The sequence below is a fragment of the Melanaphis sacchari genome, unplaced genomic scaffold (assembly GCF_002803265.2).
Source record: "Melanaphis sacchari strain LSU unplaced genomic scaffold, SCAv2.0 Contig0_pilon_pilon, whole genome shotgun sequence".
Taxonomy (NCBI): Eukaryota; Metazoa; Arthropoda; class Insecta; order Hemiptera; family Aphididae; genus Melanaphis; species Melanaphis sacchari.
The window spans coordinates 20,181,557-20,207,054 of NW_020270366.1; the positions used below are offsets into that span (position 1 = coordinate 20,181,557).

Below are 25,498 nucleotides of genomic sequence, written 5' to 3' on the forward strand. Positions count from 1 at the left end.
TGACAACAATTTTGTTTAAGTCTTTCGAAGTTCTGATTCTATAAGCTATTACGTATTGTACTTAATTATTATTATTATTATTATTACTATTATTAATAATAAGTAATAACTTATTAAAATTTTAAATTTTTAAATAAGACTACGTTCGTATTATAACTTAAACTTTATACTTTATAAATAATGAATTATTACTTAAATTTTAATCCAAAATCACAAATAATAATTTATTTATTTGTACTTCCTGTTTAAAAAAAAAATTATATATCAAAATAAAAACTAAAAATATTCATAAATATATTACAATATCATTTAGAAATATTAAATTTTAAATCTGTATTCATAAATTATTGTGTTCCTATTGTAAAAAAAAGGTTTGTAATGTGATGTATTCTTAAATTCATCATTTGTATTTTTTAGCATGACAAAAAATAAAAGATTTCCGATTTTAATTCATTCTGATCAGAAAATAAATTTTAACCGAATAATAAGAATCTGGCACCCACTAAACAGTATTCCGGCGGAAACAGGAAGACGTTTCAAATATAAATCCCCTTATATCTATTATAATTTTCATTGATTTTGAACATATTATTATCATCTGTCACTTAGATATATTATATCAATGTATACATGTTATATGAAACTGAATACACACCCTTTTTTTCATTTGAAATGTAATATTAGTCTTTATATATTTTAAATCGAATATTTAAGAGTTAAAACTAGATGTTTCTAAAATGTATTTTAAACATATAAGGATGACATTATCACAAATATATTTTTTTCAAAAAAAAAAAAAAAAACATCTTTTTTAAAATTATATGAAATAAATGTATATAATATGAATTATGGAAAAATAAATAAATTGTTATGACATCAGATTTTCCCAGTAATAGTTCCGGTTAAAAAAAAATTGCCAATTTTTAACTTGATAGTTTTTTTGTTATATTGTTAAATTCGAATAATAAATTAATAGGATTATTCACAATTTTTTATTAAAATGATCATAATGTACCTAATGAAAAATAATAATATGTTTTTAAAAATAATTGTCAATTAAAATTAATTTGTTTCAATGTATTGCTAATAATTGAATCATAACAATTATGTCATCACTATTATTTATTAATAATGTCTGCAATATACATTTGTTTCTGTAATTTGATAATAGTAATATATTATTATTTAATATTTAACAACGATACATACGATAGTAGTATTCATAATAGATATAGTTACCAAGTTCAAATCGATAACAAAACCTCACTTAACGGCGTTAGAATCTACACTCAAATTAGGTATGAGTATATATTTTCCTCGGGCTTAATGTGTAATTAAATCGGTGGCAATTAAAAATTTAACTATGCAATACTCGGGCATTAGTTTTCTAACACATCGCGCGCACATTCATCAACGTTCTTAAAATCTCATTGACCGCCTGGGTCGTTGCCACAGCAGCCATCGGCGATACCTCTTTAAATTTTTATTATTGCATCGGAATATTAACGTGCATACACACACACATTTATGTATATATATATATTATGTATGCGTACAAGATACAACACACTGCAACATTTTTGGATGTCATCATTTTGCGCGTCACAGTGCTCAATTAGTTTCTTAATTGGATTCATAGTACGACATTAATACCGTCCTTATCATTTCAAAGTGATGTCGAGACAGGGGTGCGGAGGTACTTTGTAGTGATGAATGATATTGTGATGATGTATACAAGTTACAATATATCATATTATTAATACATCATACGTATATACGTCGTATATTATATTATAATATAATATAATAATAACGCGTCTAAAGAGCCTCTTGTTTAGAGCCACCGCCTCCGTCGAGTGATCTAAAATAGAATTATTAAAAAAAAAAAAAAAAAAGCGCGCACGGCGGCGTCGGCGGTCGCTTACAAAAGGGTTTTTTCAGAGTGAGTGGCCGGGGATATGCTATTGTGTGTTTGCGTGTGTGAGTGTGTATCAGTGTATGTATAAAATGAGCATGTATGTGTGTGTGTGTGTGTGCGCGCGTTGTCGTCGAGCCCGCGGGGGCGACACAGGAAACGGATTTGACAAAAGGAGCGCGGTGCCGTCGTTTCGGTTGCCATGATTCAGGTGGTCCGGGCGCCCTCTCACGCGCCACTCGTCCGTCCTCGGTCTCTCCTGTATGGCGCGCACACACACATACACCGGCACACCGCTCGCGACCATAATAATATAATATACCTACATGCTCTTTCTCTGTTACGCTCATACGTCAATCGTCTCGTTCTGTCTCCTTCTAGTTGCGTGCACTTGCAAGGATTTGGGGGCAACCCGATACGGGAAGACTGGAGGTTTCCGATGCTTCCGCCCTGCAAAAAAAAAAAAAATTAGAGAAGAAAAAAATCGTATAATGAAAAAACACACGATCGCACTCGCACACAGAATCATCGCTTCCGGTACCTACCACATTATACACACTCCCTCTTTCGTCGACGCTTACGATGCGTTTAAAACATGCATATTATTATATTAGATGAAGGGAAAAAACAACTACACAGTACGCACATAATATATAATATATATGTGTGTGTGTGTGTGTGTGTGTGTGTTTTAGCATTTAATATTATTTTTTAAGGACCTCTTCTTTAAGAATTTAAACCTCTTAATCTACGACTGAGTGTTTGTGATGTAAAAAAATGGGGAACTTTTCCTATGCCCTCGTGGATTCCAATTGCACAGTCTGTGAGCTATAAAACATTATGCATAACTATGTGACATCACAGCACGAAATGATCAAAAATATGTTGTTAACAATTGTATACAAGTACGTATATATATAATAAATATATATATATTTATATAATGTACGAATTTTATCAAATATAATAACTGACAAAGAGAAGGTCTAGATCACGAACTGCTATCGTTCAGGGTAGTGGCCTAATAAGAGATCCATTCAATTACGCTATACACAATAATGATGAATTAGGTATCGAAACTGATTTTCAATTAATATTAACTAAAAAACCAACAAGTTTTTGTTATTTTAAAGAAATAAAAGTATATTATGTAATACTATCCATCATAACTCGATTTTAAAGTCAAAAGTCGCATATAACGTTTATGAAAAATTAACATCTTGAAAAATGATTTATTATACTTAAGAATAATTATATACGGTAAAATTATAATTGTATATTTTGTAATTAATTTATACAGTTATTTAATGTATAAAATGTAAAGCGATTCGCTATAGTGCCTAAATTATGTATGTGATATCTTGGGAATTCTTAAATTATAATTATACATTATGTTAACTGAATATAATTTTTAAGTCTAGTATTTAAGCGTTTTATTTGAAAACGTATAATATTCTACACAATCCTGTACTGAATACCTAATATAGGTATAAATTAACTTAAGTCTACTAGTTTATAGACTAATTAATCATTAATGACTTGTGTATGAAATTTATCGTAGAAATCAGGTGTTAAAAACATATTTCACATATTTGAATTTATACACGAGTATATCATAATTATTATACTTGGAATGAAAAATAAGCAACATTAAATATTAATTGACAATTTGTATTTATAAATAGTAATGTATTAATAAATTACATAATACCTATACAAAGAAAATTAACATTTAAAGAAATTATAAAGATGCATTTACTTTTAAATAAAATTGTACTTTATCTAACATATCATACATTTTTCCAAAATATAAATTTAGTTTAGTTAGGGCTTTATTAGAAAACCTTAAAAACTAATTCAAAATCTTAAAGAGTGAAGTATAAAATACACTAAAAGCATTAAATAAAACTAATGCACAGAAGATACATATAAAAATTAAAATTAATACAATTTTATTGAAAAGAAAAATTATATTTTTAATTATTCTGATTAATTTATAAAAATGTAAATGAAAAAAATAAAAAAAATTATTCATAAAATGTGTATAAAAATTTTTGATTGACTTGAATGATAAAAATCATCGAAAAAATAAGAAAAATGAAAAAAGACAAAAAACCTATATAAAAAGTCAAAAATATAAAAAAAGCAAAATAAAAGTTTAAAAATTGAATTTGTTAGTAGTTAATTCAAGCTTTGTGTTTAAAAAAAAACATTGATTAAGCGTACCTACAATAATTAATTTAAAAACATTGACTATGAGAATACCACAACCACATTTATTGCTTTCTTCGTCTTAAAAGCTACAACTTACAAGTGCATAATATAAAAAATGCATGTTTAGCATTCATATTTAGTTTCTTTATGTTTAATATTAAAGTAATTATACCTATTACCCAAGTTAAAGTTAACGTTATCTATATTTTGTTAAAATTGTATTTTCAATAATTTAATTTTGAAATGAGTGAAAATTTAGCTAATAAATATATAAAATATTACAACTTTAACGTAACATAGTTCGAAATTTTCAAAAAAATACAACCAGTGTTAAAATTGTTATTTTTTATAATATTTAAGGTAATACTAGCTTAAATTTTTTAGCTGTATCAATTCACTGAAATATTAAAACTAACGAAACAAGCGATACCAACTGATTAACTTATAGTTACTATGTTATGCATTTATAAGATGAAGACAAAAAATATACTGGTTAAGAAAATGGTGCAAAATTAATATAATGTACCTACCTTAAAAAATAATTAAATCATAATAATAAATAGTTTGTGATTAATTAAGAAGATTTTGACCAAAATGATGAATTAATAACCTATTAGTTTTACTAATAACATGTTAATGGATATAATATTTTACATGCATGTATACAAATTGCAATTGCATAAAGTAGAGGCGTAATTACAGAAAAAAGCAATACATGCAATAAAATATTAATAACAATACTAGGTAGCTAATACCAAACTATTATAGCCTATATAAATACCTTAACAAATAATAAGGAATAATAAATATTTTTAGCCCAAATTTATTTGTTTAGATTCGTATTAAAAATAGCAAGAGATTCTATGTATATAAAAAAAATTTTAAGCACCTGGAAGTATAAATCTCTATTAATTTCATGATTTTACTTAATTTAATATTTAACCATACTGTATGCATTTATTTTATAATAATCTATATAGGTATATATAAAAATAAATCCCTGTTTCCTGTGGTCACGGCATAATGCATGAACTGCTGGACCGATTTCGCCAATTCTTTTTTTATTGTATTTCTTATTGACAGAAGGTTTTTATGGAAGAAGAAATTAAGAAATTTGCGCGGAAAATTACTAATAAAATAAATACTTATACACAAAAAAAATAAAATAAATACATGCCGTTGTCATAGTAAATCAATAAACATATTTATTTATTTATTCTAACCGTTTTTATTCACATTTTCAAAAAAGGTTTCAACAGTACTATGCAATATTATTTTATCTGTATCATTACTTTTTATTGCAGTTTTTTTTTTTTTTAATACAGTATTACATAAATTAAAGAAAATAGTAGTTTTTTCAACCTCAATTATTTTTATAAAATAGTCAAATACCTCCTGGGCGACAATAAATAGAAATCGATAACTGTTCGCCAAATGCAAGATTTGCTTATTATTATTTTTATCTATGGCATACCTACATATTAAAGAACCAAAGTCTATAGGTCGGTCGTCGAAACTACGCCATTTGTTGTATCATGTCCAAATAGTTGAGCTGGGACATTTTTGAGTCCAATTCTTAAAATTTCCTGGTAGATTATAGATCATGGTTAGTGAATGATCCCATGGATACAACAGTCATAATACTTATTCATTAACAGTGATATAAACAAAACGTGGGTATGTCTTTGCGCAGATACTGCGGTTACAGATCACATTTTGATGACAAGCCTCATTTTTCACGCCCACCTGGACGCGGCGCTTTTGTCTCTCGTCCCGCTAAATTCACATTTTTCATGGCATCCATCCCAATTATATTGCTTCTACTATTGTAGATCTATTATACGAGGTGCATTATATATATATATGTAATACATATATGTTATGTAAAAAATATATTTATGAATTTTATGAAATGACGATAATACTATATACACAAATATAATACTAGTATGTCTCATATTTATATTATATTTACTTGACACTTAACATCATTATTTTACCTCTGTTTTGCTTAGATTTCACAATATCAAGTCAGCAGTATAAGTATATATAATATACATATACTACATGGTTACTTACACATATCATTTGGAAATACTATAATATACAATCCTGAATACTGGCCGTAAAATGTGGTGTACGAATAGATGGCTATTTCTAACTTATAATGAATAATATATTCTTCTTAGTTTTTATCTCGTATAACTCACCGCCTTCGGTGAACGTAATCCTTGGAAACGAGTGACGTCTATTTTGTCAGATCGGAAATGACAAAGATCAAGGCTTACAAATAATTTTAAAAAAAAATATACCTTTGTAAAAGACTTCTATCGTTGAAGTTTCGTAGCTCTTCACAACTCTATAATGCATTCATATTATATGCACGTGTAATATTCATTTCTTAATTCATACAGATACAGGTATAAGTGTATAACACATATTTACACTCGCAAATTGTAAACTTCTCAAAAACTATCGAGAATTAGAAGATGCGACCATTTCATAGAAAGCAGTCGACGACGACAGTTTTCCTAATAATAACTGATAAACAATATCATTCTATTATAATATTGTACGAATAACGGTCCACTCAATTCGAGTTCATATACCATGATTCATATTGGTCACGGGCCACGGCACTCTCGAGTGATTAATTATTTTATAATCATACTCATAGAGTAAGTACCTGCATCAGTGCATCATAGATAATGAAGATCTTTATTTTGCTTTATAAACTAGGTGACAAAGACATTTTTATTGATCTGTCTCTTAGGATTTAGTATAGAAGTTATTGCCGATTATATTTTAATGTTATCTATTGCGATGATGCGCAATCAAATTTTCAACGATTATCAATCTCAATCTATTTGTGAGTAATTTATAGTTTATTATTAAGAACTTTATTATAAATATGTAGCATTATTCTTCTGTAAATGTAATAATAATATTAATTATGATTTATATTACAAAATTATAGTATATGCTTAAAAGAAAACATTAATATTCATATTCCTATCTTCTTTAAACGATTTTATACAAAATGTTCTATATCCATAGCAATTATGCTATGTATTATACTCGAAATCAATATATAAATTCCACAATATAAATGCACTTAATTTATAGTTAAGAAACATACATATGCTAAGTTTTAACTTATGTACCATGTAAATACTGATCAATTATTTTTGTATTTTGTCAAATCACATTCATGAATATATTATACATTTATATAATATATGAGTTACAAAACAAAATGTCAATTTAAAATTTTATCTATATGCTTATTTTTAGTTAAGCTATCAATAAATTGTAATTTAAAATATGATACCTATGCAAGAAGATTTTGAGTCTTATAATTGTCTTCCTTAGTGGTGTAAGTTTACCGACAAATACTTTTTTAATGTAGGATACTTTAAATCGTCAACCCCTTTATGAAGATATATTTTTCACGCTTGTCAAGATCCTTCAAGCATATCCTGTTCAATTTTAACTATTAACGTTCTTGTAAGCTCTATTTCTATAGTTCTGTTCTTCTATGTAACCCTATTGGCTATTTATAACAGTTGAATATCTTGGTTAGGTTATTACATTAGTTTCCGCTAATAATTATTACCATTATCATATGTATAATATTTGTTAATAATTTTCTATGTAAATATTATTAAATTAACTATAAACGCTTGGATTATTAATTTATAGAAACATTAAGTAAAATTAATTTTATTAAAATAATTAATTAATCTGTAAGTTTTGTTAAAGAAGAACAGAAAATGTGCTTATTAATTATAAAATTAGATAAGTATCTAAAAGATTTTTTATAAATTATATACAATTTTATTTGATAAATATCTTTTACATTTTACATAGTTGCTATACTCTTTAGAGTTCAATAATTATATTTTGAACTATAATACAATAATCAAAATCGATTTTATAACATACGTCAATAACTTTATATTTTTGCTTTTTGTTTTGTAATAATATTAGCAATTATCTACAATGATTTTTGTTAAAGAATACTTTCTGTGTTTTAATAGGTATTTAAAATAAACTAGTAAACTACATTCTACATAACATTTTTGTATCATAGTCCTATCACAAAATAGAGCAATCGGGACATTTTAAAAATAAGAATAAATAAGACCCGTCATGGTAAATAATTTATTAAAATAATATTTAAATAAACATTTTTTATTACTAAATTTAATAATAATTATTAATTTCTTACCAAAAAAATGGAATTTATGTGTATCATTATAATTATTATTATTAATAAGTTTAGACTTAATCAAGTAAGATAGGGTTATCTCTTATAAAAAAAAAATATGACCCTGTTGTATTACTATGTTATGTTATATTTACATAAATTGTTTATTTTATAAATTGCATCAGTATACATAAAAATAATCAATAATAAATATAAGGATACGTCATATAAGAACATCTATAAGATGTATATTGTTTATGTATATAATAATAATATGTTAATACAAAATGTTAATTAATCAAGAATTTAATATTATTATTATCCTTTATTTGCAATTTATTTTAATCGTGTAAAATCTTTACGCATTGTATGTTTTTATGTAATATTATATATTTAGGTTAAGGTGGTTTATCAATTTCTTGTTACAATTTAGTACCTATTATAAATCATAATTTCTAACTAAAATACTCGTTTTAATGTGAGTCTGTTTAAAATACACAACAGAAAATTGATAAACATGAATTATAACTATTTAATAGCAGTTGAATAATTTAAATTAGTACACTAAATTAGTTGACTAAGCCATAAACCAACAAGGTAAATAGACTAGAAGGTATTAGACGTTTATACACACACACACACACACATATATTTATATAATTAAATATAAGCCTACCTACTTAATATTACAAATTTACAAGTGATAATATTTTTGTTTAATACAGATACTAATCGAAAAATATTCATAACACTTATTTTTGTCTTATCTAGTACGTAAAAATAAATAAATAATTTATCTTAATCTTTAAAGGAAAAATATTAATAACGTCATTATTTAGATACCCCTTGATTAAAATTTAAACTCATAGTTCAAAACTACTACCAATTATGATTTATATATACAACTTATAAGATACCTATCATATATATACTTATATACACGTATTATAACTTATTATGATAAATAACAATGAAAAATCATTAGAACTGTAAGTTCATAAATAGCATTACATGTTTAAGGTATTAATTTTTTATATGATTAATCCAAGTCATAACAATTTTTATCACCTTGAACGTTTTTTTTTCAATTTAACATTTTAGAAAAATTTACAATTTAAAACGGAACGATTTTTGTTTAGCTAACGCTCACACGATTATTTATTTATCGTAGCGAGTATATTTTGTGTGTTTCAATTATATACTTCAGGTTATTTACACTAGAATTTTATTATACCGCAATAACATTAATGTTATGTAAGTGAATAAGGTTATTTTAAGTAAAGATAATTGATTATTTTGAATAGATTTTTATAGTTGTAATATTCATTATTTTCAGGTAACGTTATAATGTGGTAAATGGGTATTATAGTATTATACAAAAATCGAAGATATTTTTTAACAAACGTAAAATATTATAATTCATTATTTTAATATTTATCATTAAATTTAATATTTATAGTATGATTCAATAAACAAATTAAAGATAGACTTGGCTTATAAACAGCTATAGTGAACTAAATAAATTGAAATTACATAAATGGTTTCAGAAATTTTACTGAATTAGTTATTTTTACTGAACTGCTCTAAAAAAAATTATAATTTAATACCTTTTAGATTTTTAATTTTTAATGAAATATAATAATTTATATCCAAATTACAATTGTGTGGTAAATATAACCAACAATATATTTTTACAAATATTTAAGAATTTAAACTACATTCTCTTATTTTCACTAATAAATTTGAAAGTAAATTTTTTAAGTTATTATCTATTTTTTTGATAAGTAAATAACTTATTGAACACGAGTATAAAAACTAATTATTGTACTATATGCACGTGATCCTTTAGTGATAAAGCATAATTATAATATATTATATAAATGTTCTTAATTAGTTATATCGTTACATTATACATGAGTATCAACTATGCACAGTAGTGGTTCTCAATCAATTTAAGGGGAGTGTATTAATTCGATTTATGTTCTGCACAAGAGAGAATATATTGGTGAACAAATTATGAACTTATCATTAAACGAGAATTAAATTAATTTTAAATAGCCAATATTAAAATTAAAAATAATTGATTTGGTATGAAATTATATAGTAATTTATCTAACTCTGGAATGTACTATTTATTGGATTAAAAATTCAATAGAATAACTATCTGACTTTTAGTAAAAAAGATTCATGATGTATAAGTTGAGAAGTGAGAACCACTGGTGTTACCTATATGGTATGCATCCATCATTATAGATATGGAAATAGTTATATAATTTTTTTGTCTCTATGTACTAATTTTTAAATTGTAATTATTAACATTATGTTGGTTTAAGATCCAGTGAAATATTTATACTCAATTTGTATCTACTAACAGTTGAACGTAAATGTATGTAATTATTGAATATTATTCAACGCAAAACCGTTTACTAAAATGTATCGATAAAAACGATCAATGAGTTGACGTCACAACGCATAGTTGAAATAGATTTGTGTTATTTCAACTATACAATAGAATAGTTATTCTTTACTAAAATGCAAAAACAAAACATTTGTTTAAATATTAAACTAGTCCGGATATTGTAATAAAGCCATATTCATACCAATCAAGACTATCACTTTTTTTTGTAAAAAAAATATGTGAAGCTGTAATTTTTTTAATCTTGCAGTGTATTGGATATTTCTTAGGTAAAACTATAACTTGTTAAGCTTTTACTTTTTATTACTTAATGTGATATTTACTTATCATAGTTATCTTATTTATTATCTGTTTCTATGCAATAGTCATTCTCTAGCAATAGTTTTCACAAATAAAATAATATGGTGTGTTTATAATATATTACAATTTAAACCAGGACTATTTAAATATATTTTATACTTGATAAAATACTACACTGAGTTTGCGTTATCGTGTTATTATCCGAGTATTTTAAGTATTAGCTTAGTATTTGTGAAACGGATTAAAACATACAAAAAATCATAAGCCATTTTTATTCTATATGTATTTAATCTATTGTTATATAGGTACTTAATTCTTGTGCCAAATGTTAAAGTGTTTCTAGAAAAATTTAACTTAAACGTATTAGAAAAATATTATAAGAATAAAAGACCAGTACATCTAAAACTTTATATTAATTATACGTCATGTAAATTTAGTTTTTATATTTGATTTTTTTTAACATTATCATCAAATAAATGTTGAGCTGTTATGTTTTCTTTGATAAAAAATTATAAATTAAAAAGAATACATTGTTATTTCTTATGTAATATAATTATTTTTCTATTATCTTTAAGCTATATTCAATGTACATTATAATAATAATAATATTAATCGCTTTTATAATGTATCATGCATTTTATAATCGATAGTAATTTTTATATTTTAAATTCAATTCATAAGTCATTATAAATACTGTTTGAATATAATATTATATATGGTCCATTAATAGATATATTTTATAAAAACGCTGTGTTGTAAAATTTTATAGGGTTTTAGCTTAACATTAATTTAAGTTTTAATTTTTTTTATAATAAATAACTATCTTATGTATTGATGGGACTCGACTTAAATGTAACTTAATCGAACTACCAACTTTTGGTAGTTGCGTACCACTACCCCGGCGAATAACATAATGTGTATAAACTACTATTTTTTTTTTTTTTTTTTTTTTATTAGCTTAAACTACTATTAATACTTTATATATTTTACTTTATAGTAAGTAGACAAAACAAATGAACTAGTAGTTAAAATACAACGTGAATGAGGTAGTATCCTTTAATATTTTTTATTAGGTATTTTGTTTCAACGCATATCATCCTTTTATATTCTTTTAGCATATCACTTTTAAAAAAAAATTTTATAAATTATACAATTAATATAGTAAAAATATATACAATATGAATTATTACTATGTATACGTATATATAAATCATATATATATATATACATTCATAGACCATAGACCATTTAACCATGTCTATAATCGCTAGATAACCGTGATTAGGTTGAATCATTTAACCATGCTAATTTTATAATTCAAACGAAAAGGAAGTACCTACTGCGCAATACAGCACATAGTGTGCAATATGCACACTTTTTTATTTTATATTAAAAATATATTTTTTTGATATCTAAACTCATTTATTTATACTCATTGTCCGTATAACACGAATGTATTTTAGATTTAAATTAGAGTAAAGATTAAAAATATAATTTTTTTTGTTCAATTATGTTTGAAAACACCTTAAGGATCATAAAAAGCTTTAACTTTAAACTGTAAGTGTTATTTATAGTATGGAAATTTTTGATCGTAAATTAAATTTTCAAAACATTAAAACTGATTTTATGCTGTTTAATATTTATGAATATTTAAAATTTTAATTTTTTTCCGAAAAATGTTAATAAATATTTTTATGCATATTTGAAAACTTACAACTTTAAAATATGAAACAACCAAAGGCAAAATTATTTTTAACGAGCGTTTGAAATTTATATTTTGTTGCAATTGAATATTTAAGCAATTAATAATGTAATAATATAATATTTTTCTTCTAACGATTTTAATTATTGATTTGTAAGTTGTAATTTAAATATTAATCATAGGAATTTGAAACTTTTTGTCATTACGTAGATTATTATTTTCTGTATACAATAACATCTTTAAAAACTTTGGACAAATTTTAAGTTATTTATACCACAAACTTATTCATACCATTCTACGGGATACGCAGTTAGAAAAAAAAATGTTTGTATAGTTTTAAAAATAATTAAATATATTTATATATAGAAACACATACATAATATGTATAATGTATATATTTTTATAAAATTATAGTATAATGACATTATTTTTATTTAAATTTATAAATAAATTATAAATTATGGTTAGTTTTAGAAACTGACACACACTCACAACTCAAAGTCGTTTTTTGTATGCAATAATTTATAACCTATACAATATTACTAACTTACTTGATGATGAGGTACTCCCAAACTTTAATATACTTACAGTAGAGTTACTTCCTTCGGTTTTATTTTTAATAAAAAAATTATTTGAGAAATATACACAAATATTTAGTTGTACTGTACTATACATACTATAAGTACTACAGTATTATTATTAATTAATTAAAAATTAAAAATTAATATTGAATAATTGAATTTGTTTTTCATTTGTAATTATTTTTTCTTATAGTATGATAAAACTTTTATTTCGTAAAAATAACTTATCACTACCCAACAATTTTAATTGTTATAGGTTTCAATAATAATTTTATTAAATTTATATACTTCAATGATTTTCAATATAGAAATTGCTTTTGGCACCTTCTTCACTTTAACCTTGAACATATTTTACTCTCTTGATCTTTGATTCATTTAATTTTAGAATATTATTTTAGACTGTTCATTAAAAATGAATTGACGACTCTTGTATTTGTTTTAATTTATACTATCAATCCTCTCATCTAAACATTGGTTAGATAGGGTTTTTAAGTACAATAAGATTATTAAATGCTATTTAAAACTATAACAATCGAAAATTAATCCAACTACTTTAAATTTAGGTTTTTAATCTCGCGTTACATGATTTAAAGTATGCTTACCGTTTACCTTTTTAAGAAAATACCTTTTATAAATCCACAAAAACTTTAAGAAGGTAATACACGATAATACTGATTGTTTATTGTATTATAATTTATATCAAACATATAATCTCTATACAAATATACAGACAATGCGTATATGGTTTGACGGTTTGTAGTGTTGGTATTGAAATGTACCTAACCAAAGATTTAAAGAACATATTAATACCTTAAGCAGCTTAAACTAGGTTTTGCAGGAACGGTCTCGCAATAATTTAATTATTATGAAATTGCCATGTTTAATTAAAATACGAAATAAATGACGACGATAAATATATAAGTACCTATGTGAAGAAATCGAATTTTTGAGATTATGAAAAAAAAAATCAGGAAAAATTGGCCAAATATCAATTTTAAATAATAGTATGTAGGTTAGGTTATACCTATAGGATAAACAATCGAGGAGAAACTAAGATGTTATTCTTCAATAAAAATCGGCCCTACAATCTCAAATGTATCACGATCGAATTGTTATCGTCTTCGCGCGGCTAAAACGCGCCAAACGATAATAACATGTTATTAATCTTACGCCACAAACGCGCGTACCAATATCATAATAATTGTACGAATGTAGGTACGGTTCTTACGGGACTTACGGCATCAACGCCGAACACCGATCTGTAGCACATAACGTAATGTAATGTAGAGGTGTATTTTATTATTATAAATTATTTAATCCCAATTGACGTAATTGGTTGCTTTTTACTGTATTCGTGATTATTACCTACGTACATTATATCACATTACGTATTATTATTATTATTATTATTATTATATTATACATTATTTATACGTTAATACGGTTACGCGACACAAAAATTACTTTAACATGCGATGTTATGATTTTTTTTTTTTTTTGGTATTATCCGCGTATTTCGGCAAACAGAAAAGGTCTGTCGTTATCACACGATATTTTCGTATCGACCTTGGCGTTTAGGTTCATCAGTTTATTGCGCGAGCGAATTTTCTTCGAGCCGTCTAAAATTGAAAAATTAATAATAGTGATTATACAACATACATAAGACGTGTACACAACGAAAACGTCTGTTGACCCGGTGGGTAGCGATAGCGCAAACATCAGACAAACAATATTATTAGCGTGAGTTTATTATTATTATTATTATTATTATTATTATTATTACAGCGATCAACAAACGTCGGCGACGGCGGCTAAAGACGTGCGACAGAGCGCAGAATCCAAAATATAATCGCGCGTTATTATCACCGTCACCACTGCTCGCCGACGACCACTGCTACCGTAGGGGCCGGACCGTCGTCGTCGGCCGACGATCGGACAACGCGTCGCCGCCGCCACGCCGTAACGGTTACGTTAGTCGTCGAAAAAAATCATATCGTTGTGATAGACTACATACGATCGACGCGCGCCAGACCAGTACCGCTCGCCGCTCGGCGTACTTGACAGCGCCGACTACGTCTCTGGAAGCGTGCTTGGTACGTACGCACCGCTCTAGTGCTTTTCATAGACCATATACTTCGAGCACGCGCGAGTGAGTGTGATTTAAATATAATTTAATTATAATTGAACACGCCACTGCAGTTAATTACATCGTTTTGTATAACGTAATCATAATCGCACGTCGTTTATTTCGCTGTTATTATCATCATCATCATCATCAGCTCTCGGCCGATCTCAGCGCGAGACACCTACTGATAGCCACTGTAGTGTAACGTATTACACACTTCTTCGGCTACCGACACACGACGACGGACGTCGTACGATTTCGTTACCCGGACCCTTCCGCTGCAGTCCAGAGTTCCCATGGCCGAGGATCCCGAATACTGGGTGTTTGGATACGGGTCGCTGTGCTGGAACCCGGGTTTCGAGTTCAAGGATTCCATGGTCGGTTACGTGGAGGGTTTCTCCAGGAAGTTCTGGCAGGGCAACATTGCACACCGAGGGACCAAGGAAAAAGTAACGTTTAAATAATAATTATAATTAATAATTATTACAGCCGATCGATAGTTTTCGATTTTAATATATGCGTACAATATTTTAGTATATGTATATATATAGAGAGATACCAGAGCGCACGTGTTGTCTGTTTCACGTCTTATCGCGTGATAATGTGATAATATAATATGTGTTTACATAATATGTATACTTACTTTTGTAAGCACGCTCGGGCACATCCGCCCGAGTGAATGCATGGCTGATGCAATGTTTTCATTTTGTTTCCCCATTCGTTTTGAGAATCACTGGCTACCGTCTAGTGGTTCCGCTACTGAAGGCGGCGGTCGCCTTATTTGGGAAATAATTGCTACGACCCCGTGCAAGCCACGTGACGATTTTTAATGTTAACGTCAGTTATAAACGGTTTTTCGTCATACCGACGCTTATTGGAAGGGTCTCGGTGTAAAGTACCAAAAATCGACTTCATCGGTCGAACCACTTGAAAATGTCTCTTTATTATGATAATACTAAATTCCTATATAATTTACGCTACGCATACTTCTATACAGAAAATTGATGTCCACGTTCGATTTTCTCTCGTTTACATTACGTGTAAACTGTCAAGTTTCTATAAAATTATGTTCATAAACGACCTCTTATTTATTTATTTATTTTTTTTTTTTTTTTGTAGCAGGTATTTGAGTAGGTAGTTATTTCCCATGTCTAGTCTTAATAATTATTGTGAATGTGTTTTGTATAGTTGTAAGTGTACAAAAATACAAGGGGTTCTCAGATTATTAGTTTCACTATTTAGCAAAGGCCAATACTGAGATTATTTTTTCCATATTGTAATAATTAATAATAATTACGTTATATTTTTACCTTAATTTTAAGTATCTCCACTAACAACAAATATATTTCCGTATTTTTTGTATCGATTCAATCAAACTGGTTTATCACTAGGTACTACGTAATTAACTTATAAGAAAATATAAATTCTTTATAAAACTTATTTATACATCTTTTGATTTCATAATTGTAGACTTGACGTGCCTATTCCTTAATAAAATTTATTAAATAATTTAAATTCGGCACAATTTTTGTTAAAAAATAATTTTATATGGATTATTTTATTTTCCCCACAATTTTTACTCATTATTTTTAATGCATTATCTATACGTAGTGTCACTAAAATACCTTTCACTTATAAACGTTATGCCTATTTTTAACAAATCGTGTCACAATCGATACAGAAATTTTCTTTGTTAAAAATTAAGGTCATTCTTTTATATAATATTTTGATATTTAAAAAATTTCAAAAGCTAAGATATACCCGTGAAAAGATATGCTCTCTTAAGTTTTATACAGGTAGTAACTATACTAAACTGGTTTACTGATCTAAATTTCTGTCCATTAATGATTGAAGGCCCAGGGCCACGGAATTTTAGACAGACTAGTGCAGTTTTCTTTTAAAAAATGACCTCCACATATTACCTGAGTGAAATGTTTCAGACTTATACCTATGTTTATATAATTATATATTTTATAATAGTTATTATATTTATCAATCAAAGCTTTCAATTTGTATTCGTTATTTTTATTTAAATATTACATTCAGTAGCACAAGTTTTAATAATGAATATATGGTTTCAATATTTATTTGATTAATGTTACATACATCGTGGTTCGTGGTATATATAATCATACGATTTACATAACTTAAAATTTATAAACAATATTATAAAAAATATCTAAAATATAAAAACTATAAATTAATATCAAAAACAATTAAATAGTTATTGTAAATCAAATATTTATAACAAAATAAATAAATAAATAATATTATTTTTTATTGATTGTTGTAAATGTATTATTAATAAGAATTATTCTTGCGTCATTCGTCGTTACCGAATGTTATATTATGCATATGTGTTTTAACAACATTTAACATAAACATTTTGTAAATTTTTATTGAATTTTCTGTTTATTTTTTATTCAATATTAATATTTTATGCATAATATAAATTTGAAAAATTCTTCTTGTATAATTTATACATTGAATTCAATATTTAAATACTGTATAAATTTTAATACGTAACAGTTAATACTATATTAAATAAATATAGAAAAAACATTGACCGCATTTCATAAAATATAAATACAATAGTCAATAATGCACATACAGCCTCTAGATCTTGAATTCATAATAATTAATAAATTGAATATTCTTACCTAGTAAAATGATTAATTAATGATTTTAATACTTATTAAAATCGATGATTAAAAAGTTTTTTATCTAATGCATAAATAAAAATAGAGTTTAGTTCCCATTGACTTTATTTTATTTCACCAAACTATTTTTATTTTATATGGATAATGACTAATATGTAATCATGTTTATATAAACAAAGTCTATTTGATATTTTTATAATCTCATTTTCCTTGAAAATTTAATTTATAAAATACATCAAAAGCTTAAATATACAGCGATTACAGCAAAATAACAGTAGTATTAAAAATATAATATTATTGACAGAACTCCATAAATATATAAAAACGTAAATTAAAATTAAAATTTTAAAATGTAAATAATTGTCACTTTATGTATAAAATTCTTTAATAAAAAAAAAAAAATCTTCGATACATAATAATGTTTTGATGATATTATGTTGTTTGCATCATTGCATTCTCTTTTTTGACTAAAATTTAATTTTACTTTATTAATAACAGTAGATACCATTTATCATGTGGACAACGTAATGTGAACATGTTTATGAATAACTGTATATAAAACAAAATAGTTAAATGATTTTTTTTTTAAGTATACGAATGATAAACTAGAATAAATACTAAATCAAAAATGCTGATACGTTTAAGTGTTAAGTTAAATATCTAGGTAAAATTATTTATTGAATTGACTGTATGAATAATAAACATATAAATAGATGTTGATACTTGTCAGATTTTAAATAAGAAATTTTTTTATTTTTATCGTTAAATTTAAACTACCTGTATAATGTATACACAATTACACAATTCACATATATGCAAATATTAAATTATTAATTATATACAACGCTTCATAGTTCTGTTATTCAACGCTTATGCGTTATGAAATTTATTTGTATGTATTGTTACTTATTTTATGGTGAATACGGTGCAATCAACTAATATGATTTAACATTATTTATTTTATGATTTGGATAAAAAGCAAGTTTTTTGCCATTATTATACGTTTATACAAGCATATAGAATTTATAATTATTGACTATATAATATTATAATTATAGTAATTATGCAATTCTATACGAGGAAATGGATCAAGTCCAATACAATCATTGAACAATTAAGTTAAAATGCATTTAAATCTTTAACAATCTTTGGTTAAATATTTTCAATAAAATGTATTATTCAAAGTTAATTTATTTGATTTTATTATTCATCAGTTTAATCGTGCTATCTATAAACTGTTTTTAATTCTAATAATTAATAAATCGTCTAGTACTTTAGTATAACCAGTTTCCATTATGATTTATTTGTACTTACTAACCAGTAAAACTATACTTAATAATATTCGGTTGTATGTGTAATGTGTATACATAATATTACAATAATTTACTTTGGCTCCATTATTCGTCATACTATTAGATACTTATTAATTAGATTAAAATATTTATTTATATTATCTATACGCATTTATTTATTTATTTTTTTTTTTTTTTAATGAGGGCGTATAGGTAAATATTATAACTCACCAATTTTATCAATAACTATATATCATTAAATAATATACAAAATAATAAATAAAAATTACATAAAATATTTAAAAAAATTCATTAAGATAATGTGCTTATGAAGGATAAGTTAAGAAAACTGGGAAATTAAATTAGAATAGAAAAGAAGCTAATTATAGCCTACTGGTTGAGTCATTAATAAGAACACGAATATAGTGTATTGATATAGGGGAAGTGCTACAACTACGATTACCTTAGAGGGAGGGGGGTATCTATGGTTTCGTGTGGCATAATAAGAAAGAGGAGAGAAGCCCAAATTATTATACAAGTTACTATTGAACAAATCATAATACAATAAAGTTTTTAAATAATGATAATTTTATTGTAAAAATAATTGAATGTACCGTTTTGTATAAAGATTTAACAAATTTATTTATTATAATTAAATATGATTAAATATTTTAATAAATCAATAAAGCCAAAATATTTGTGATTACTAAATTAGAATATAGCGAGTGGCTATGACAGTTAACATGCCGATTAACATGAATAATGTGAAGGTGAAATAAATATATTATACAAAAAAGAAAGATGAGATTCAAAAGAATAAGATTTTCTTCACTGTAGGAGTCTATTGTTCGAATTTTTTACAACTGGGAAAATGTGTGAACTATAAACATCACAATATGGTCTTCTTACTTAGACATATTATTATATGAACATAATTCAATCATAACTGTATCTAATACAAAACCACACAGCAAAACCATACTTCTACTCCACTCCCATCAGAAAGTATTGTCCGTCCATTTATATTTATTATATGTATGCCTATATTATTGTTATTGTTATTTATAAAAATATAAACGAAAACTAGTGTTTGACTAACTTAGGTTAATGTTGTATTTTTCAGCCTGGACGTGTAGCTACATTAGTCGAAGACCCTCAGGTAACTAAAGTTTAATATTTATATTTTATATACATCTTGATACCGAAACGAAACGTATTCCTTTAACCACATTCCATTTAGTAAACAGAAAAATATGTCCTTCGTAGCTTATTATATTGTGAATGAGAAATGCTGTGTGTAGTGTTATTTTGTCTATATATTCTGTAGATAATAATATATCAAATGAACTATGCAGGAAATGACAATAAATAAATACGTAGTAATCAAGTACGTTCAATCTACTTACAAATGAATATAGTATTCTGTACGTGTGATACGTTCGTGTTTTAATAGATTTAAGTGAGAATATCACTTTATCAAAAAAATTAGAATACAAATTAGTTTATTATCAATTTCCTGAACAAACTAAGAAGTTTATTACATTTGCAATATTTAGAAATATGTTCTTACTTATAACGACTATAAATATGTTATAATTAATTTCTATGGATCTATATTAAATAATTGAAGGAGATAAAGTTTTATGAGTAATTAATATTCATAAATAAAATGTATTTATTGCTTCGCTAAAAATCTAAAAAGTATTTGTATATAAAAAACATATATTGCAAAGATTTTATTATTATGTATATAATACAACAATATATATTTATAATTAAATAGTATGCTCAAAAATATTAAAACAAAAGAAAAAACAATTGTGAATTGTTTTTAGGCGCGTCGCCGTCGTCATGAGTCAAAGTATAGGTTTATAGTTTTTTTAATACGGTAGCGATTATAAATCAAAACTCAAGATAACTGATTGTAACCTTGAGAGGGTTCTAAAAATAATAACAGACATTATATAAAACAAAAAGGTTCTTATCCCAGTTCCAATTCCAACTCCCGTTATTTCTAAATTAAAATCATATTTCATCAATGGATATATTTATTGTTTTATATTTCTTTTTACTTTGAAAATGAAATTGGTATTAATAAGACTGTAGGGGTAGTTTTTATGGTATATATTTCTCAATGAAATAGTTTTACTTTTATTATATACACTGTTAAGGAAATAATATGATAGGAATAATATTAAGGAGTACGATGACTTGATCGAACATTTATTATTGAGGTTTAATAGCATTTGCTTTTTTCAACCTATAATTGTCTATTATAATAGTTATTATAAACATATCGACTTAACTTTTAATCATGTTATACTATATTATTTTCAACTAATTTATTTTAACTGTAATATATATTCCAATAATAGGTAACTATAAATTGTTATAGATTATAATATATAATATGTATTAAATCTGAAAAATAAATTTACTAAATTATTTTTAAAGGTTTCGAATATTATAAATAATGGACGATTATTATTTTGTTTATATTTTTTGAATCAAACATTTTAATTAATAAATTAATACAAATCACTTAGCATAATAACTTTGCACAAATATTAATACGTAATAATAACTTATTATAAAAACAAATACCCTAAATCAATTTTAATCCCATATAATTAACAAAAATACTGTATAATAAGATGATTTTACTGATTTTGTTCCAATTTTATGTAATGAAATAAACTACATTATATTTAGTAGAACAATAGTAGATTATATAAAAATATAAGAATGAGTGATTACTAATCAATAAATTTTGACTTTGTATGTTTGATAAACTTATATCAACTCTATGCGTAATATAAAAACTACCAATATTGGTGTAAAGGTTAATATTTCATTGAAAATTAAAAAATCACTTAACAAGCTGTTTATAGTTTATGTTAACCAACTGAACGCAAATGTTATTATATATTGGCTACCCTCTTCTCAGTCCCCTAGCGATCCTTGACTACTTTACTTTTAAACTCTCGTATCTCATTATATGGATATATATACACATAAACACAATAAATCCACCGATATTTTGAACGAACCTGTCTATTCTTTTTAGGGTTTCCAATGTTTCCATTCAAGTACTTCTTGAATTACGCACTTTTCTACACACAGACAAGAATCTGTTTAAAAAATCAACATGAAAAACGTGTTATGGTTTTTTTTTTTTTATAACGAATTCTTAGGAGCTACCTAATGCACTCGTCAAAAATAATTGCATTTTCTTCGATTATACAAAGAAGTGTTTGATTTGTGCGTAGTGCGTAAGGTGAGTGATGGTGGTGGATGTGCGTCATATCAAAATTAAACACTATACTATTACTTTGTTGCCAATATATATGTACTCAAAAATGTAGCCTTCATTTGTATAAAATGTTGATAACAAATTTGTAGTTATTTTGCTTTGAATAAAGTAGTTAACACAATTGAGTTTCTTATATTAAGAGTAGTAAAGATCAAACAATGTTTAAATCTAAATAAATCATTTTTATTAATAAAATTCCTTAACACTAACGTACATTAGCTAGAATTAGGAAAGCTTAGACAAAAATAAACGTTTTCTTTGTCGTGGACGGGTCGTAAGTTCAATAAATATATGTTTAGCTATAATATTATGTTATTGCAATTAACGCGTAAACCCGAACTATAAACGTATTATTAATGTGGACATTGTAATTTAGAAAGTGAGATTCCAACTCGTGCTGTATAAACATTACACACCTATATCAGATACGACGCTCACAGACTTAAAATCAAATCAGTGCAAAAATTGTCAAGGTAAACAATATACCACGAAGGGTGATCCCCCCCCCCCAATCCTAATTTCAATATAGGCAATAACAAACACGCATAAAACAAAACATAGATACCTGTCATTTACTGAAAACATTCGAGTTAACTTATAATATTTATGGTATCGGTTGTATACGGTTGTGTTTGGTGGAAATTTTTTATTTTTTGCGACCTCATAATATATAATTTTATTATTATACGTATATATTTACCTATATACGCGTATATATGCATAGAACATAAAACCTAAAACCTGGTGTCGCCGTTGTGTTTCTCATTGCAGGGTTTCGTATGGGGCAAGGCGTTCCTGTTGCCGGACGAGAAGGCGTTCAGATACTTGGAGATGCGGGAGGTGTACTTGGGCGGTTACGAGGTGCACAAGGTGGACGTGCGATCTGACGGCGCGGACGACTGCCGGCGGACCGTGAACGCGACGGTGTACGTGGCCACGCCGGACAACGGCCAGTGGCTTGGCGAGGCGCCCGTCGACGAGTTGGCCGCGCAGGTGGCCACGTGCTCGGGACCGGCCGGCCACAACGCCGAGTACGTAATACTGTTGGCGCGATGGGAGCGGCAGCACGCGCCCGCCAATCGCGTCGACCTCGAGCTCAACAAGCTCGAGCTGCTCGTACTGGAACAGCTGCAGATGACCGGCGTGCGGCTCGACGAAGTTCTCACCACCAACAGCATGCCGTCGTTCTCGTCCATGGTGCCTGAAAAGAAGTTGAGGTGCTTAAACATCTGACCGACGTTATATGTATATATGTGTGACAACGGTCATAAATGAGTGTCCGCTATTTCGTTACCGTCGTAAGTCCGTCAACCAGAATACATAATATTACACATTATGAAAATATATGATTTTCGACGTTAGTGTTAAAATATTACAACACAAACGCCCGAAAATCGAATAATAATAATTGCCCGGCCATATTTTCATATCGAGCACCGCCGCCACCCGAGTGACATTTACTCGGCGTTTAAAAACTGTACACCGCACGCGATGATATTATTTTGTCTTGCGGGCGTTTTCGATCGCATAATGCGATCGAATATAGTAAAGTTATGTTATTATGTTTTAGTAATAATCCTACTTGACGTTTATTATATTAAACAAACAAATAACGAGTAGGACTAACGGAGACGAGTACCTATATTTAATACCATTGACGTTAAAATTGACACGTATACATTATTATTATACTTTAACTCTGTGATATCATTTATTTGTAATTAAATTATGAATACGTGTATTACACTAAGGAAACAATTACAATTTCTCAACTATGACAGGGTTATACATAATATAATATAGTTATAAATAAATTTTAATTCGTTGATGTTGAATAATTATTAATATTTATTACTATTATTATTATTATTATTATTATTATTATTATCATCATTATTGTGATTACTGTTATCATCGTACGATGGATTAAATTCCACACGAATTGCAAATATGCAGTGCTTACATTGTATTTTTTTATATATGCACACACGATGATAAACGTGATCGCAGTGTATTGTTATTATTTTTATAAAGTTGTCAAAGACGTCCAAAACGTGATATACCTTTTACCTACTTACATATATGTTTATAATATAGTATAAGTGTATGTGATGTTATTTTATATATTGATGTGCTTAAATATCGCTCAAACAAAAAACTAATCATATAGGTATATAATTATATGTATGTTGTATTAATTATGATAAATAATATATCTATCTACACTGTGGATTGGATATGAGATTTCGTGTGTGTGTATAAAAACAAATATCTTCTCAATTGTGGCTATATATAGTATATAAGAGCTCTCAACTCACTGTTCAAGTATTTTCAGTTCTGTTAAATTGTATGCATAATATATCTTGTATAAATATATCTATAATATATCAATATCATTAAATAGATACTAGTATGTATAATATTATATATATTTTTTATATCTAAATTATAGTATACCATGAAGGTATTTTTATTTTGTATTATTATTTATTAATGCAATTGTTGTATATTTATGTTTATAATAATATATACTTGTATAATTTATTGTAAATAAATAAATGCGTAGTTTGTATTATATTTATACGTATTTGTGTGTAACATTTGTTTATACTGAAAACTAAAAACGGTTATATATAGTAGGTATATGCCAAATGAAGGTATTGCGCACGTCGTACATAGTTTTGACTATTTAAAAATGTGTCGGGTGAACACTATATTTAATTGAGCGTGGAACTCTTCCAAAATAGTATTTTTGTTAATATATAGTGCG

At 26.3% G+C, this 25,498-nt stretch overlaps 1 protein-coding gene across 2 annotated transcripts; it reads left to right on the forward strand.

Annotated features, from left to right (window-relative positions):
• The first annotated feature begins 14,946 nt into the window (after positions 1-14,946).
• On the forward strand, positions 14,947-25,135 carry LOC112591312 (putative glutathione-specific gamma-glutamylcyclotransferase 2). Of its 2 annotated transcripts, XM_025335090.1 has the most exons (4): positions 14,947-15,034; positions 15,124-15,912; positions 20,539-20,574; positions 23,500-25,135. In XM_025335090.1, exons 2-4 carry the CDS (start codon positions 15,760-15,762, stop codon positions 23,959-23,961), a joined length of 651 nt encoding a protein of 216 aa, XP_025190875.1. In that variant the 5' UTR covers positions 14,947-15,034; positions 15,124-15,759; the 3' UTR covers positions 23,962-25,135. The 2 variants fall into 2 exon arrangements, with proteins under 2 accessions (XP_025190875.1, XP_025190880.1); XM_025335095.1 differs by lacking the exon at positions 20,539-20,574.
• The last annotated feature ends 363 nt before the right edge of the window (positions 25,136-25,498 follow it).

What these genes read in the sequence shown, in the direction of transcription:
- LOC112591312 (XM_025335090.1), top strand. Translation starts at nt 15,760, where the DNA reads ATGGCCGAGGATCCCGAATACTGGGTGTTTGGATACGGGTCGCTGTGC. An exon ending in ACCGAGGGACCAAGGAAAAA is followed by an intron (nt 15,913 to 20,538) that starts GTAACGTTTAAA and finishes TGTATTTTTCAG; the next exon opens with CCTGGACGTGTAGCTACATT. An exon ending in CATTAGTCGAAGACCCTCAG is followed by an intron (nt 20,575 to 23,499) that starts GTAACTAAAGTT and finishes TTCTCATTGCAG; the next exon opens with GGTTTCGTATGGGGCAAGGC.